Source organism: Volvox carteri, assembly GCF_000143455.1.
Source record: "Volvox carteri f. nagariensis unplaced genomic scaffold VOLCAscaffold_24, whole genome shotgun sequence".
Lineage (NCBI taxonomy): Eukaryota > Viridiplantae > Chlorophyta > Chlorophyceae > Chlamydomonadales > Volvocaceae > Volvox > Volvox carteri.
In genome coordinates, this window is record NW_003307567.1 from 1,209,869 (window position 1) to 1,227,672 (window position 17,804).

General features: G+C 55.2%; 4 protein-coding genes across 4 annotated transcripts in view; 2 read left to right on the forward strand and 2 right to left on the reverse strand.

Moving 5' to 3' along the window:
* Positions 1–2,131, forward strand: part of VOLCADRAFT_92148 (uncharacterized protein) — a gene marked incomplete at both ends in the record, with an annotated part of 3,496 nt that extends 1,365 nt beyond the window's left edge. Inside the window, 2 exons of the mRNA XM_002951500.1 lie at positions 1,864–1,966; positions 2,102–2,131. Of these exons, the coding sequence (XP_002951546.1) occupies positions 1,864–1,966; positions 2,102–2,131 (133 nt within the window). The remainder of the gene's footprint in view (positions 1–1,863; positions 1,967–2,101) is intronic.
* An 878-nt stretch (positions 2,132–3,009) lies between these two features.
* Positions 3,010–5,138, forward strand: VOLCADRAFT_105153 (uncharacterized protein; the record flags this gene model as incomplete). Its single annotated transcript, XM_002951501.1, has 3 exons — positions 3,010–4,338; positions 4,647–4,745; positions 4,929–5,138. 3 exons carry the CDS (start codon positions 3,010–3,012, stop codon positions 5,136–5,138), a joined length of 1,638 nt encoding a protein of 545 aa, XP_002951547.1.
* A 2,200-nt stretch (positions 5,139–7,338) lies between these two features.
* Positions 7,339–8,573, reverse strand: VOLCADRAFT_92150 (uncharacterized protein; the record flags this gene model as incomplete). Its single annotated transcript, XM_002951579.1, has 2 exons — positions 7,339–7,674; positions 8,427–8,573. The coding sequence occupies 2 exons, from the start codon at positions 8,571–8,573 to the stop codon at positions 7,339–7,341; spliced, it is 483 nt and encodes a 160-aa protein (XP_002951625.1).
* Positions 8,574–9,258: 685 nt separating this feature from the next.
* Positions 9,259–17,121, reverse strand: VOLCADRAFT_92151 (uncharacterized protein; the record flags this gene model as incomplete). The annotated part of the gene is made up of 8 exons (XM_002951580.1): positions 9,259–9,316; positions 11,960–12,048; positions 12,999–13,022; positions 13,512–14,134; positions 14,405–14,483; positions 15,230–15,789; positions 16,295–16,632; positions 17,099–17,121. 8 exons carry the CDS (start codon positions 17,119–17,121, stop codon positions 9,259–9,261), a joined length of 1,794 nt encoding a protein of 597 aa, XP_002951626.1.
* Positions 17,122–17,804: the final 683 nt, after the last annotated feature.

A 17,804-nucleotide genomic window follows, 5' to 3' on the forward strand; every position in this document is an offset into this window, starting at 1 on the left:
CAGCGTAGCGGAGTTGGCTTTGATGCAGCTGGGTACGGTGGCGCAGCATCGCCCGCGGTTCAGTCACAGCGCAGCGGCTACAGCGGGTATGGCGGAGGTGGCGTTGCGTACAGCAGCAACTACGGCGGCGCAGGGTCGGCGGCGCCGCCGTCGCAGCGCAGCGGCGAGTTTAGTCAACCGGGCAGGATCAACTCGAGCAGCAGCTTCCGCCGATCGAACAACGACCCGATGGAATTTTAAGGATACGACAATACGGCAAATACCTTGGCAGTTGTCGGGATTTCGCATGGTTTTACTTTTTTTTATATATGAGAAGTCACCGTCGTCATACAACAACAGCGATAAAAAATACCCCCCGCATGCGACTCTCTGTGTGTCCTTGCACGCTATCTAGCTGTCCGCATATACGCACAGTCTACTTGGATGTACGAGTATACTCTTGTACGGCACTTAGCACCTGCTTTCCCTAAACTACAAGCTGCTGCTGCCGCTACTAATTTCTACTGCAGCTGCTGTTGGTGGTTTTACTTAAATATCCAAATTCTGGTTTTAAATCGCTTTGAAATGCTATTGTTTGGCGGGTTGTCTGACCGCCAGCAGCTTTTGGCAAAGGCTTATGTATGATGGGGTTGATTACCGCCGCTTTGCCAGGATAATTTAATGCGGTAAAATCACGCGCGGGTGTGCACACACATTAAAATCCAAACATCTTAAACAGGCTTAATATGATCAGGCCATGGCGGCTGGGAGCTAGCCTGTTCCGTTTGCTGCTGCTCCTGCCGCTGGCGATATGAAAGGGACGAGGGGAGAAGTGGCAGAGCCAGGAAAAGCGCAGGAGGAGGAGGAGATAGAGAAGCACTTGCCTGGCTTCGGGGCGAGGCGTTTGGCGTGTTTGGGACTGGGCGGTAAGAATAAGAAATGGGCGGTTGGAGGAGGAGGAGGAGGTGCTGATTGCAAGAACGGGAGCTGCAGTTGAAGGTTCGGAAGGGTGAAGGGAAGAGATTGGGAGGCGGTGCTGCAGAGGCAGCAATGACAGCAGCTCCTGCAACTGACGAACGTCACTGCGGCTGCTACCGGTGCGGTTTTCGTGGTCTGGCGGCCGAGGCAGGTATCTCGCTTGGCGTGAGAGGGTGCCTGCCCGGAGGACGAGGAGGATGGGGATGCAGGTGGAGGAAAGGCAAGAGGAGGGTCCAGCAATTATTGGCGCATGAACAGGTCATCATGTTGCTGATGCTTGGTTGCATGCAGGGTTGGTTGGTGAGCCCATGGGGCTCGCATACGGATTCATCTGGGACACAGCTGCACCCTACCTTAGATACATGATGTGGTGGATGATTGAATGAGTGGATGCAGGTTTGGCTCTTGTCTGCCTCCTGCCTGTCCGCCTGCCGGCCAGGCTTGGCGGCTGTGTGTGTTGTGTGCTTATACTGGGGTGTTTGCCGAGAGGTTGTGTGGAGGTTGGGAGGGGTTACATCAGCCCGATGTGGTCCTGCTGTTCCAGTCCTTGAGCTCTCCCAAAGGAAAGGGCCCACAGGAAGCGCACGCCCCGCATCTGCGTGTAGCAGCGGCAGCAGCGGCAGCAGCAGCAGCAGCAGCAGCAGCAGCATGGCTCCGCAGTACACATCCGCGCCAGGTAGTGTTGCCGCCGTGCAGCCGCAATATTACTCTTTGCAGCTCCTGCAGCAGGGAGGGGTTGCAGGGCTGTTACATGAGGACCTCAATGCTCTTCTCCCTAAAACCGAGCCACGAAAAGGAGACCTGGTATGCCGTGTATGGCAAGTGCGTATGTATGTAAGTATGTATGGGTGCACCCATGTCCTCTTCCTGTCCCTCCTCGGTGTCCGTGATTATCTGCACGTGCAGCTGGAATATGCAGGACGTATTAGCGCGGGAGATGTCCCTCTTCCTGAGGGGCATACCGGGGGCCCAGGTGTTGCCTGTGTCCTGCCAGCCAGGCTGTTTAATGGTGCGACATGTCTGGGGTTTCACCCCTTATACAAATGCTGCGGCCACGGGAGCATTATAGATTGGTTCTGCTTACAGTGTCTCTTTGGGTACGGACAGAGCCCCGTCGTTTCTGTGACCCCTTCTCTGCGACCAGGTCGGGGTGTTGAGGGGGGTGGTCTCATAGGGTATCAGATCTCGCCAGCTGCTGAGATGTGTTCTCCGGCGTATCGCGAGTATTTGAGCCCAAAGCCGCTTTGCTGCGATTGATTTACTGCTAATGGAAGGGATGGTGGTCCCAGCACAGCATGTAAGCGTACCTTAAGTGCAGAGAGAAGGGGGGCCCTGGGCACATACCAGACACGGCCGCGGGTGATAGGAGGTACCGACTGCCCTGCGGACATGATCATTCATGCATCCTCGTTCGCATGGTATGTATACCCCGAACAGTACATGGGGTCTCGTACCCCGCATTGCGAGGCAGCGTTGGCTGAGCGGCGTGTTATCCAGATCACCCTGATGCGCTTACTGGTCGCTGTCGTTTAGTAGATGGTCGGGAGCAAGATGCATGGTGGTGTTCATTTGTGGTTTTTGCCCAAACCATCCGTCGGGCCGTCCAGAACGAACGGCACGCACATTTTGCTGCTTGATTGCCACGCTTATGTGTGAACACGTGGTTAGGGCGGATCCGGAAGATCGTGTGGAGGGGATTGCTGATAATCTACGGATGTTCGGGTGACTGGATGAGGAGGGATCTAGATGGCAGGATCGAAAACCGCCTTGGACTTTCAGTTCGTACGGCGTAATTAACTTTCAAAATATATAGTCCATGGCCCCTGGGCTCCGAATTCGCGCGGAGCTTTGTAAAACCTGTAAACTTACTGTTTAAATTGCGGCGCAGTGTCAACGAAGCACACTTCTAAACAGCGAAAAAAGCTTTGCAAAAGCTGTTACACAAATCAAATGAAAGTGCGTTAGGGACCCACTTTGTTAGCAGGCACTTGTTCAAGAAATCAAGGAAGTCAAGTGCGACGAGCGTCTGATTCAGGCTTTGCTGGCATCTTAATGTCTTTAATGCCTCAACCAAAAGATTGCCCCTGCATTTGGGTTCCTGGCCTTCTCGAAAGGGTTGCGCATTATGCGGGCAATGATGCGGCTTGCACGCTGCGGGTCCTGAACAAGGAGGCAGCGGAGTGGCTAACAAATTTTAAAGTCGTGCGGCTGTCGTTGCCAACTCCGATTTACGCCTTCCGTCAACAGTGGAACCACCCCGATGCCTTCCGTCGGTATACTCTCCAGGAGCGGCGCAAGCTTCTGGAACTCACCGCTGCCAGCGGTATTATCGAGAACCTTAAGGTGGCCCGTGCCAACGTCGGCCTAGCAGACGGCCTTGAGGATATGCTCAAGGCAGCCGCAGCCGCGGGCCAACTGGAGATGTGCCAGCTGCTGAAGGAGGAGACCAGTTCCTGGGGTTTATCGCTGCCTGCAGCATCGAGGGGTGGACACCGCCATGTGTGTGAATGGATGCTAGCTGCTGGTTGCCCCCTCTCCAGCATGTCTGCCGTGGAAGGAGCCGCCCGCGGGGGCCACGAGGGCCTTATGAACTGGCTGTGGGAGGAGTTCCTGCGCCGTGGGGGCAGCACTACAGATTCTGATATCGAAAACCTGCTTATTGCGGCAGCTGAGGGCTTTGACCTGGCAGCATTGCAGCGGCTGAAGCAGCATTCTCTGCCAGGTGAGGATATTGAGGGGCAGCAGCGGATGGTAGCAGACGCCATCACACATACCACGTTGAACCGTATGTTGGCTGCGGCCGCCGGCAGCGCCACCTCCGACTGGCTCGCCAAGATGGAGTGGCTGGAGGCACAGGGTGGCCAACCGACAGTTCAAGCAAGCGAGAGCGCTGCTGGCAGCCCGCACGATGCACTTGGCCGCCTGCAGTGGCTGCGCAGCCGGGACTACCCGCTTGATGAGAGTGTGGCCGATGCAGCAGCAGCTGCTGGCAACCCTGCCGCACTGCAGTACCTTGTAGCGCAGATGGGCATCAGGCCAACTGCCTATGGCATCACACAAGCCTTCCAATCCGGCCACCTGGCCGTGCTGCAATATCTTCACAGTGTTGGCCTGTTGGCGCAGTACGGGCAAGCTGTTGAAAATGCAGCGATCAATGGCAGGCTAGCCGTAGTATGCTGGGTTGTGGAGGCCTTGGGTCTCACTCCGGACAATACTGCCGACCTGCTGAACAGCGCAGCAAGGAGTGGTAACACACGACTGATGACCTGGCTACACGAGTGGGGTTGGAGCTGGAAAAGTCGGCCGGCATTGGAAAATGCTATCAAGTCAGGCTGCCAGGAGGCAGTGGAATGGCTTTTGGGGCGGGACTGCCGTGTTCCGGTGAGTATATTATGCTTGGGAACTGCTGGCCCCTGTATGTGCTTGTTGCGCTTCGTTGCTCAGCGTTGCTTTTATTCACGCCGCCGTCAGAAAACGGATTACTTGAGATTGTGCTAATCTCTTTGTAATTTGCTTGCTTGACGACTTATGCAATACCGGGGTCAAGCATATGGTGGTGCATGGTACATGGTAGCGTGTTGGTAGATGTATTGCATATTTGGAGGGATAAAATCATGATGCCGTTCGTTTTTAAGCAAAGCTTTCAACAACAGCCGCACCTCCTCTCTGTTTTTTTTGCTGGATTACAGGTTTGCGGTGAGGCCTATATGGTGGCTATGGGCTGCGATGACATGGCGATGGTGCGCTTCCTGTACCGGCTGGACGTCCCATTAGGTCCCAACCTGCTGGTTAGACTGAGGAATCATAGGATCTTACGATGTCGGTTTCAATACACCCGTCTTGGTGAAGCTGGGCGGCCAGGGGACATCTTGGGATGTTGGGAGGGACAGAGCGGCTGAGACCCGATGGCAGCATCGATGATTGTTTCTTGGCATCGTGCCGGGACGATCGCCGGGACGATCGCGCCACAGCACAGCGGTGCCGTCGCTGGTGGCGACGCCTTTTTCAACCTGGCAACGGTATGGCGGAGCTGGTATAGCTTTGTTGCTATTGAGTACGGTGGCGCGGCGTCACTGCCGGTTCAATTACAGTGCAGCGGCTCCTATGGCAGCGTGTACGGCAGCAATTACGGCAGCAATTACGGCGGTGTAGGGTCCCCCACACCAGCGAGTTTGGTTTAACTGGGTTTTCATTTTATACGTGCCATCTAGCACTGTCACTGCCATCATACACCTAAGCTGCATAACGTATGCGGCCGGCTTCCCACTGGAGTCGCTGATCCTCATCTGATGGGCAGCACGCGGCAATCGGAGATGTGCCTAGGTTTTCCAACGGGGGTTACACCTTGAGCCCCCCACCCCCTGAGCGCAGCGGCGGCGGCGGCGGTGGCGGTTGGCGCCGCCAAGACAGGCGGCACGGCAGCGAGCTTGTTTGGCCGATTGGGGGACATGGTAAAAGGGTTTACCTTGCAGGAGGGGGCCTGCAGCGGCTGAGGGTCCCCCAAGCACTGCCGGCAAGAAAGCCCAAAGGGTTGCTGAGGTCGTGGACGTTCCAGTAGAGTGGCTTTGGGGGATTCTTTATGACATCTTGTCAAATTGTCATAGGTGCCGGTGGGCTGTTACGTGTTTTTCGATGTGTATTTTTTGAATTTTTTGGTAGGATGGCCACCACGGAGGAAGTGGGTGTGTGCATGGATTGTGGATGCGTGTTACGGCTGTGGATTATACATAGGGTTGGCACGGGTACTATACTAGAAAAGAGTACTATACTATAATAGTACTATGCATAGTACTATATACTATGCAGGGCTATGGTGGGGTGGTCTACCAAAGCTAGTCTGCTTGTTCTGCGATGAGCCGCTCAGCGCCGCGAACCCATCCTTTACCAACGCGCACCACATCAAGCAAGGTGCTTGCAAGGCTATCAAACAGCGTGCAGCGTCACTCAGCCAGCAACAGAGTGGAACCAGCTCCGCTGCGGCGGGCCCCAGCACGGCGGATCAGCAGGCCCTCTCCAAGCGCCGGCGCGGCATTGATAGATTGAGCTGCGGCAGTTTGCCGAATTGGAGGGTTACGTACTGGGCCGTTGTAGTGCAGGAACTTCACTAGTATGGCGTCCGTGTGTTGTCTTGTCAACACTGGGTCTTCTATCTGTGATTATGTCTTTATGTGCCATAACACGCCTTGAGACATGGGGTTTGGGGTCCACCTACCGGGCACTGAACTAACAAAAAGTGATCTGGATGACCACAGCGATCTGCTTTCTCATGTCTAAGTAGATATTTAGAAAGAACAAAACAAGACCTTTCCAACGGTGTAATTTTCAGGTACAACGGTTGGTCGTACACCCCCCTTCTACTGGGAGCGTGTACCTGCCTAGTAATAGTATCATAGTACTACATTACTATATATAGTACTATTTCTTACTATACTATGTTTGCCGCCAGCTAAATGTAGTCCGAAGTGGAGCTTAACCCCCATCATGTGTCACGAGTCCATGCGTAACCCCGTCGTCATCAATTTTGGGCATGCTCAGTTGCGCACTAGCAACTAATAGATCGTTTGTCAGTAGTAAGTTAATTAGGTCTCAGTGGTTACTCGAAGGCAGGTGTGGCTGGTGTCTGACCTGCCGGCGGTCCTGGCCACTGTTAGCACCTTGGTATCTGGCCGCAGGATTAGCTATCTCACAACGTCATTATGAAGTCATCATCTTAGAGACGCAGGTGGAAGGCTCAGCAGGCAGACCGCCGCCATTCCACTTTACGAAGCAATCATCTAGATCAACCTCTCCTCACCACCTCCTCATTTCGGCCATTTCGCGCCTGAAGCTCACAAGGTCACAACTCGTTAAATAAACACTCCTCCGAGACCTCGAAGACAATTACAGTTTAAATAGATCATCATATCGTCCTAATTTTAATTTTTTTTCGTGGCATCTACAACATGCCTAAATAAACCCCAAACCCACCTTCACAATCTGCGGATCTCAATCCAACCCACCATCAACCTCCTCACCCATACCCAACTTTTTCCCAACTTACAATCCCAAGACCTTCCCCGATAATCTTCTTATTCACAATTGCCGGCATCCCTCACCTTTTCCCGTCTCACATCACACAGATAGACAGACATATAGATATACATGCAGCCGATACACACCGTTACACACGCACGAAAACACACACACACACACACTCTCTCCCCCCCACTCGTTGTCGGAGCTGTCAGTACGCTTCTGTACGAGTTGATCCCCACCAGAGTACCACCACCACACCATACTCGCCATGTCCACACCGTCAAACACGGCACATTCAAAGGTATCATTACTCTGGAGTCAAAACACATCAATTCGAGCTGAACGCGGATGCGCACCGAATCCAGCCTAACCCATGACCGCACAGCCCGTCATACACCCGTGCTTATAACCCTTAGAGAAGCCTCCGCCACCGGCGACGGCGACGGCGGATGCTGACGCTGACGCGGAAGCTGACGCGGGCACGTATGCGGGCGCTGCCACAGGCATTACGACGGTATGTACGGGCGCGACCATAGGCGCGGGCGCAGCGACGGGCATCACAACGGGCTGAGGCGCTGGCACGTATGTGGGCGCCGCCACGGGCATTATAACTGGCTGAGGCGCTGGCACGTATGTGGGCGCCGCCACGGGCATTATAACTGGCTGAGGCGCGGGCGCAGCCACGGACATTATGACTGGGGCCTGTTAGAGAAGAGAGGGAAAAAGAAGGGAATGTAGCCAGGTGGGAGTGGGAGCGAATAACATGATTGGAGGAGGTGGTGGTCATCGGGGCGCTGGTTCCGACCCGAAGTTGCCCATATCTCAAACCCAGCAAAATGGGTTTTTCAGAGGAGAAAGACCCCTGCCGAGCATGCGCCCGCAAGTTGTTGGCCAAACTTGTTGACAAAATCATACAACGGTATGACGCTTCTCCAGGGCTCTCGCCCGTTTTCGGAGCCATTGACTCCAAGAAGAGAAACACGACGAGAACCAGCGCAGCTTCTGCGCCACAATGAAGCAAAGCTGGTAGGTGAAGTGTGTTATGCATGCGCATGGCTCGGCTCGCTCGCGCTATGGGAGCTAACTTAGGTCCTTATGAAGACCGTGGCGGCGGCGGCGGCAGCGATGGAATACAGCGGGTGTCGGAATACAGGTCCTCCGAGCCCCCACATCTTGAACCCTGGCCCACATCAAGCCGTCACCCACGGAACCCCCGGACTCCCCCACAGGTGCACATACAAACGCACACGCACTCCTCCAACCCCCCCCAAAGCCCCCTACACACACAGCCTCGCACACGTCAACGGGACTCCTGGCATTTCCCGTCCTCCCTCCTCGCTATCGCTGGGTGTGTATGTCGCCACACGGTGACCCGGGGGGGGGGAGGGGGGCCCGATTTTCCGTCCGTTCGAAACAAAACCAGAGGTTGCACACGTCCCCAGCTGCTGCCTTACGGGTGCGGGTGCGGGAGCTGGCATTATATAAACCGGCGCCGGCGCCGGCGCCGGCGCGGCTGCCATGACGGGTACCACCATCACTGTTGTGGTGGGGACGGCGGCGGTGCTGGCGCTGCAGCTCGTGCCTCCGCAGCCGCCGCCCATCCTTGACGCTAGACCCCAGCTTAGCCGCCTACTAAACCCTGTTTAGAGGCGGTGCATTCAGACAAGTGGCCATGGACGGGTCATCAGGGGCCATTCCTTTCGGGGTGCTTTGGTGAAGAAAGATGCTGATGGGTAGATGCAGCTGGTAAGCAGTAAACACACGCACTTGAAGGAGACACCGAAGCAGGCATTTTGCTACGACACTCGCCACTGGATTTGAAGGATAAAATGTCGCGCATCTTTTGTGGCGGCTGGCACATTGCGCACATGCGTCCTTCCGGAGGTTGTCTATCTACATCTATTTGTCGCGACGGCAGCGACCATTGTGCGACTGCCCGTAGCAGGGATGGCCATGGATTTTCAACACACCGCGTAGTCGGTGGGTTTCCAAGCTCGAGGCGGCGATGGAGGGCGCCACGTGAAGTAGCAGCACCGCCAGCAGTGACCCCCCCGCCACCGTAAGAGGGCCCCGACGCTGCCTCTGCCTCAGACGTTGACGGTGCGGCAGAGCGAGCAGATGCGCGCGAGCTGGAGTTTGGGCCATTCTCACGGATTTCCTGCGTCTGCTTCCTCGCGTTGCGTTCTCTAAAAGGTACAATCAGTCGAAGAACGTCGAAGACAGAAACTGTCTATATACAAATAAAAGGCTGACCCGCCACCAAATGCAGCGTTTAATTCGTTATTATTATATTGGTGGTGCAAAGTGGTTGCCCTTTGAAGAGTATACAGCCACCGCAATGCTGCTGCGAATCCGAGAGGGGGCGATGGCCGAGGCGAGGGGTAGGGGAAGAAAATCTGCGGCAAAGCGTATCGATACTTCGATTGCGACAGCACACGTCCGGCCGCGCTTTTGCTGGAACTTGGAAATCTCCCAATAAGGTGAAGTATCTTATACACCAACAAACCCAACAAAGACTACCTTTCACGTGTCACTATGTCAGCCAACGAAATGAGAAAGCATTTGATACACTGAATCACAATAATCGCCCTCGATTATAAATGATATCTGTGGCTATACCTGTTCCTTCTTCCCGCACGCACCTGTGCGTTCACGCCTACGACGTGTTTTCATGTCCGACCACACATCAATCCCGCCGATGATGTATCAGCAAGCAAGAAGAAACACTGTTCCGAGGCGATAGCTCAACACATGCCGTCAGTCGGACCTGAGCGGGTGGATGCGGCCGAGGCCTCACCCTAACCCTCATCCTCGGCCGAGGCCGCCATTTTGACAACGCCCTTGGCCTGGAAGCACGGGGAAGCACCACCCCGGGCTTCCCTTCCCCACCACGCACATCCTCTTCTTCTTCTTCTTCATCTTCCGACCTCCGTCTGTACAAAAGCTCTTACAAAAGTCTAATGGTGGTGGGTCAGCCTCTCATGTGCAGCTCTCTCCTAAAATCACGCCATTCGGCCTCATTGAGGTGTATTGAGACCTCCGGGACAATGGGAGCGATGCAGTAGATGGATACGCTTGGCAGAATGAGCTGGTGCGGCAGCAACGGAAAGGTGTAGGTGGAAAAGTCGCTCAATTAACCCCGAGTCGTTTTTTTTGCCAACAAAGATCACCTGAGACCTTCGCGCGAGAGCGAAAGATTACGGAATGTAAGCTGAAGGGAAAAAGCTGCATCTTAATCCAAGCTGCAGCTTACTCTCCACCCGAAACTCCTGGACGCGGAAGCCCGGGCCCTCGATGTTGTGTGAGGAACCGGAGAACAAAACCTTTGGTGTTGCATGCGCCGCACACCCCGCGATGTTCGGGGCAATTTGTGACTGGAAAGCTTGCCCATATTGGCGAAACATGATTGACGTCAGGTTGCAGTATTGTTATTTTATATCATGGCTTTTTTGGCCCCATTTACCGCATAAGCAAGAAAGAAAGCGCCATGAGGAGCAGAAGCAGCAGCAGCAACGAAACCAGGCAGGCACGTAGAGCCTTCTCCTTACCTCACAGACCCTCCACCCCAGCTTACACACACACCAGTATACATCAGTTTACAAAATTTGGAACCAATGTGATTAACTTTTATTGTGGCTCCTCGCTGTCCGTTCATAATAATAATACTCGTTACGACCAAGAGACCACCAACCCAACGAGCAACCTAACCCAGCGGCAACCCAGAAGAGCGATGGGAGTTAAAAATAAACCTCGCAGTACCAACAACATTTCAATCAGCACACAGCAGCACTAGACAAAGTATGCAGTACCTCTACTCGCTCTCCGGCATCCCCTTCCCCCTTTTTTCTTCCTCTTCACACGTGCGCACTCCAGTGGCATTCGTTCCAAGCTACGTACCGGCGATACCGTACCAGTACAAGGCGATACCTAGGCCACTTTTGCGACAGACAAGACTGAAGACGCGATCCCATTCCTTGGCCCCATGGCAGGCGGAAAATGTTTTAAGGACGAAAATCCGCTAATGGTAGGAGGCCGCACCGACAAACAACAAACAACACCGTTGTTATCGGCTGTATGATATCTTCATCAGCATTGTAAGGAGTGCGGCATTGTTGTATTGCTACTATTACTACGCTTCGCTGTACTACTTTTTGCCATGTACAATCGATAAACAGACCGACAAACAGAAAGGCATGATAAACAACAAGCGCAAATGCATATGTTTCAGCAACAAGTGCAGAGCACACTTACCGTTCAAAGAACCAAACAGCCGTATCCTCCGTATTCCCCTAGGCCTTGTGTCGTTACGCACAAACATAAATGCAAAACCGCACCATCCCTCTTTGTTAATGGACTACGGAAAGCTAAGGCCACTCAGGAAGACGGGATGCACCAACCACAGGAAAAAGGGTGCAGTCACTGCATCCGGCGCATACGTACGACAACATAAAGCAATCATACACCGGGCGCAGTGAACCCCGGTCGAGTCCCATCAGTACAAAATCGTCATATACGTGCAATGAGGAGAAGAGATAGAGAAACCCATGAGGGGTAGTGAACAGGTATCTGTATCTATATATGTATGTATGTAGGTAGGTATTGCTACGGCAGCTATATGAATATGTCATCAAGTATATATGCCTTGATAAGCAGAAAATGCTTAATACGTTATTTGATTTGCCGTAGCTCTATAAAACTTGACAACTTTGGGCACATAAAATCATCTCCATCATCGACCGTACAGTCCGCGTCCTTCCGTCTAGCTACCCAGTGCAGGCCAGGTCAGGCCAGGGGGGAGATGAGGGGAGGGGAGCGCCAGGAGGAGCCAGGAGAATAATGAAATGAACCCTCAAGGGGAGAGACGCTGCGTAGGCAATCGTACGGCAAGGAAGAGTATACGTCGCAACATCTTCGTGCTAGCATGCCAACCTCTGTATGACCACATGTATCTCCACTCACCTACGAATGCCCTCCTCCCCCAGCACACCTTCCAACGCCCCGCCAGTGCACCAGACACCCGATCCTGATCCAGATACATCCAACTCTAACTCGCCGCCGCGGCTCCTCACAACCCCCCTGCCGCCACGGCCCAGGGGTCATCCCCCGGGTGGGGGTGGGGGGTGGCGGGGGGGAGGATGGGGTTGCACAGCAACAACAACAACTCAAACTCAAATGGTAACGGGACACGGGCCGAACGAAAAGTACGAGATCTGGACGAATCTCTTATACTGCACTGCACTGTTGCTGTGTTTGTCCTTGCAACTGTCAGTAGAATTGTAAAAATCCGGATGACAGCAAATCAAGGATAGGGAAAGGAACGTAACCATAAAACACACACACGCACACTCTACACCCACGGACAGGCAAGAGCCAGCGCGAGCGCCAGAAAGCCGCATCTTCTGAAACCAAGCACAAGAAGGGCAGCAGTCGTACATATGGTCCCCTTGCCATACCCAGACTTTGGATTTAGTCCGAGTCTTATTTTTTTCACAGGCGACTCCTGTCTGTGAGACCTTGCAAGCAATGTTGTTTGGTTTGCATGTTGAAATTTTTTTGCCTTTTCCCGTACGAGTACAAATGCAAGTGTAAAAGGGCGATGTTGTTGTTGTTGTTGATGATGATGATTGCACTTCCGTATTGCCATGCCGTACATCCACATGAATGATTGAGGTTGAGTTCCCGCTGCGGAGAAAAAAACTGAGGAGAACTCCGGAACGACTCGGAGATGCCTGTTAAGCCTGTTGTTTTTTTGCCATATATATGAAGTAAAAAAAGCAAAATTGTACATACAGACATACATTGGTTCAATGAAAATACCTTTTTAACACACATTTCCCGCTTGTTTGCGCCCAGAACGCATTTCCATGTTGAAATTCTCAGTGAAAATTTTCGTTGCCCACACGCCCCGATGTTGTCAGCACGGGTCGTCCTCGATCTCGTTCTCGTTCGTCTTGTGAATAATGTTGTTGATGCTACTGCTACTGCTACTGCTGCTGCCTGAGGCTGGTCCGATCCTCCAGGCGCACCTCGCACTCCCTCACCTCGCAGCTCTACAGCAGGCATAACGTTAAAGGGGGGAGGAGGGCCCATCACACAACGCCGCATCTAGGTGGGGGTGAGGATGGGGGTCATTAGATGAATGGCCATCATATGATGCCTCCCAGGAGGAGAGAAGCGAAAAAGAAACAAAACTGTGTGCTACACTCCTGGGGTGATACTATTTCTGTCCTAGTAGGACAGAAGATTGGGGATGTCCCTATCTTGTATTTGTACCTAGGGAAAACTTGCCAGCAGGGAATGGCTCAATGGAAATTCTAAGAGCACAGAACCAGAACAGCCAGGCCACGAAAAGGGGCGCGAGTGGAGCAGGCTTCATCGTTCTCAAACAAGTGATCATTCGCTATGGCAGCCGGCCGTCGCGCCTAAGGATCGTTCAAACATCAACCAGCGAGATGATGTGCTGGCTGGAACCTGAGCTGGATTTTTGAAAAAAATTACATCTTCCCCCCTGTCTCTCTAGTTTTTTTTCTCCTCCTCACCTTCGGCAGCGGAAACGCCACGCGCAGCAGCTGAAGATCCTCCCACTCAAACTCAAAGTGCCGTAACTGCAGTGACGTCAGCCCGGCGGAGCTCAGCACCGACAGCGTTGACAGCCAGGATCCAGCGTACGGCCCACGTAGCATCGTACTGGCGGAGGCTGCGGCTCCGGAACCACCGCGCCCGGCCCTGCGGCCGCCGCCGCCACGCTCAAATGGCCGTATCAGTAGCGGCGGCGGCGGTGCGACAGCAGTAGCAGCTGGGTGTGAAAGCGATCCAGGTGGCGGCGATGATGGCGACGGAAGTGCTCGGGCGAACAGCAGCCGCGCGATGAGGTGGAACGCCGACAGCGCGACCTCCGCGACCCATGGTTCCGCCACCATGGACTCCGCGGCACACGATGTGCCCACAAGCGCCAGCTGCAGGCTAACGATGCTGCTGCCGCCGCCGCCGAGCGCCGCCGATGTCGTCCCCCCTCCTCCCCCCACCGCTGCCAACTCTCCAGCCTGTTGCGCCGCCGCCGCCACCGCCGCCGTCTGGGATTCCCCACCCGGCGCCACGGCCTGATCCTCGAGTGCGGCATCCAGGGGCAGCACCGCCGCCGGGAAGCCCGCTGCCGACAAGTCTGTCACCGCAGCAGCCGCTCGCGACAACGGTGGCGGCGACGCTGCCGACGAACACAAATCGATTCCCAGTGGATCCCGATCCCGATCCAAATCCAGATCGGGCACTGCTAGATCCGTCTCGGCGGCAGCGGCGGCGGCAGCAGCGGCGGCAGCAGCGGCGGCATAAGCGGCGGCAGCAGCGGCAAAAGCGGCAGCAGCGGCGGCGGCGGCAGCGGCGGCAGCAGCGGTGGCGGCGGCAGCAGCGGCGGCAGCCGCCTTCTCAAACGCACGGCACTTGAGCACTTGCAAGCCGGGGGCCGGCAGCGACTCCAAGGCCGCTAGTACGGGAGCACTTGGAAGCCGCCGTACCTACGTACACAACGACACGGAGTCGGAGGAACGGGAAGGACAATGGGCGGATGGTGACAACGCGGCGGCAGCGGCGACGCAGGTTGACGAAGTCCAGGACACCGGCGGCGTTCAGGCCACGCCCCGAACTGGAGGGGGACCACATAGTGGGAGCATACCATAGCAACGATGGTACATCACAGGGTGGAGGGGGCGGCTGTGGACCGAAAACACTTTCTTGGTTGAATATTATCTTGTGAGTTTGAATTGGTGAGTAACCGAAAAAACGATTTTATCTTAACTCTCCACTCAGCTGATTTGTGTAAGGCAGGCAGGGGCATTGTTAACTTAAATGCGACGGAGCGCAGCGATCGGAGTCTCGAAGTTTGGTTCTGTGCGACTATCGTACAACCGTATTTGAGTGGCGAATATATCACGCTTCAGCTCCTCCGTTACAGGCATTCTGCCTTTCATTCAGTAGAGCTTCAGCTCGTAGCTGACAGTTTCCCGCCCACCTTCCCCCCGTGGGGGTTTGTTGGTGGGCCGCGCGGTGGAGGTGTGGCGGCCAGTGGGCCGCAGTCGCGCGGCCGTGGCTGGCTGGGGCTGTGTTCTTCTGCAGTGTAAGGGCCCTTGGCAGCTGGTCTCCTCACTTCCTGTCTCTACCATTCCAAGCACGGTCAGCAAGCACGTCAGAGTCGGCAGAGCCATGAGAATACGGTTAAGGGAGACAGGAGCACAGAACTAAGTTAACTACGTCCCCAACACACCTGGAGTTCGCGGAGCCGCTGCGGGAGGGGTACGGCAGGCGGACGCGATCGTACGGCAGGACAGCTTAGCGGGGGGTGCTCCCTTGCTGATCCCATTGTCGTAGTCGTAGGCGTTGTCGGCGGTAGGACAATGTTACGGCACGCCAGCAGCGCCAGCTGCGGCGCGGGCGCCAGCACCGCCATGTCGTACACCGTCAACTCGTACGACCTGCCGAGGTGCAGCTCAACAAGACTACCCAGTGACGCCGCCACCGGTACGGCGCGCCACCGCAGCCCCGCGGCACACACGGCGGCGGCGGCGGCGGCGTCAGCCGCCAGGACGCTTCCCGGCCTCGCGACCTCGCCACTGCCGCCGCCGTCGCCATCCCGCACCTCCGCCGCTGCCCCCGCCGCCAGGAAGCCCTGTGGCATGTCAATCTTCAGTCTCGTGAGCGCCGTCAGGTCGGTTAGCCCCGCCAGTCGGTGCGGTGGGTCCAACACACGCGGTACGGCGGAGCCCACGAGCTCCAGGGAGCGAAGGCAGGGCCCCAGGGCGGCAATGGCGGCGACGGCGGGGGGCGCTGCAACAACATGACAACATGATAATAACAACAACGGCATGGTGATGACGACGACGAGCAGAAGATGAGCGGGGAAGGGGGGATGAACGAGATAAATCGGGTGCCGAGGGTAAAAGGGGGGAGGAGAGGAAAACACGGGCCAAAAAATAAACCGACGAAGTGCGGACGCGTCACCGGAGCGGACGAAGTGCAGAAATTGAAACGTAGCTGTGATTGTTCCGCAGCACATCATGGGGTGCGTGACGGTGTTACAGCGGCAGTTGGCAGCGGGCGCGGCCCCAGGGAGGGGATGAGACCGTGGCTTACCATTAGCATTATGGACGTGTGCGCGCGAATGTGCAGAGGGTGGGCGCGAGGGGGAAGGGTCATGTGTGGGCGGAAAGCCTCGTTCCTTCACTTGCGGGATTCCGTGAGCTCTTCCCGGAAGAGAATGCTTAAATACACGCACGCACACGCACGCACATGCACACGCATGTGGAGCTGCGGGGCGCTACATATCCCTCACCTTCGTCTCCCCGCATCCGCAACGGTCCCAGCGGTGCCAGAGGATGCATATCCAACACAAGCCGCAACTCTTGAAGTGCCGTACAGTCCTCTAAGCTAACCGCCGGCAGCGTGCCGTGCGACGCGACAAGCAGATCCAGAGCGCGCAAACGATTTCCAATTGTAGTCAAGACCTGGTCTGCGCCTTTTGCTGCATTAGGCTCCGAAAGCTGCAGCACAAGGTGCTGTAGCTGAGGCGCAGACGTGACGAGGGTAGATCCAACTCGGTCGCTTAAACGCGGAGTGCCGAGGACATCGACCCGGATGGCGCTGTGGCCGATTTCGCGGAGCACAGCGCACCTGGCGCCCAACAAGTCAAGCGGGATATGCTTCAAAAGATTTGCTTTACAGTATTATGATGGATTTGTTTGTAACATATGTGCTGGGTGGGCTCGCAGCGTCAAACGTCAACTTCTTGACTGTAAGGTCTCGTTTGTCTATGCAACACGCCCAAGCGCCAAAGACTAATAAATCTTACAATGTCGCCTCGCATGTTGCGTTGACTGTAATCTGAAGCGGCCGACACCCGCGCTTGACTATGCCCGAAAGGGTGTCCAAAATTGCTGCACGCCCGACAAGCTGCGATTTCTGGAGCGTTGCCGCGCGGTCAAGATGAACTTGGAGCGAGAGACAGGCTGCATCATGCAGATTGCGTCCTTCCTTGCTAACAGACCGCAGGCAGAGCGAGGCTTGCCTGCCAAGGAGAGACCAAAGGAGCGGAACAGCCCGAAAGACATCAGAGAAGGAAAGCCCGGCGCTTTCCGACCTTGACTCGTTGTGATCCTGCATTTTTTAATACCGGTGCAAAGACACGTAGGGCCTGAGCCTTTCTTAAGAAGGTGCCGACCGTGTACAGCAGCGCGGCAAATCCACGGATTTGGGAGGCCAGCAAAATTGTCTGGCTTATTGCAATCGAAGGCCAAACTTTTTCCTGTTTTATACATGTAGGTGAGTCTTAGAGACGGCCAACTTTGAGCAAAGCTGTCCTCATGCTCGAGACGTCCGGCCCTGCTCAGCAGCTCATCCTATCTTTTGGTATGCGCTGCTGTTCAGCCTGGCATACGCAGATAGAGGTCACCGCTAAGCATAAGAAGTGAACAAATGTCCCCGCCACCAAACACCAAAAAGCAAATTGATCGCAGCCTCTACCTACGTACAAATAATGGAGGTAAGGTGAGCTTCAATTGCGGGATAATCGCCGCTTCCAAAGCACCAAATGCAAAGCTGCTGTATTACATATCTGATGTGGCGTGAAAATTCTAGAGCCCTAATGGCCTTGGATAGCCAGGGTAGCCAGTCGGCAGGAACAGGGGGCCCGGAGCACGACGGATCGAGAGCGACTGCAGTTCGCCCCCGCCGCGGCTACCTCTTCGCGCAGACCGCTTCAACTCGGTTATCATAAAACATCGGTGTCATCAGCAACATGGCTTCCAGTTCCACTTACGACGCAGCCGTCGTGTCTACAAAGTGCG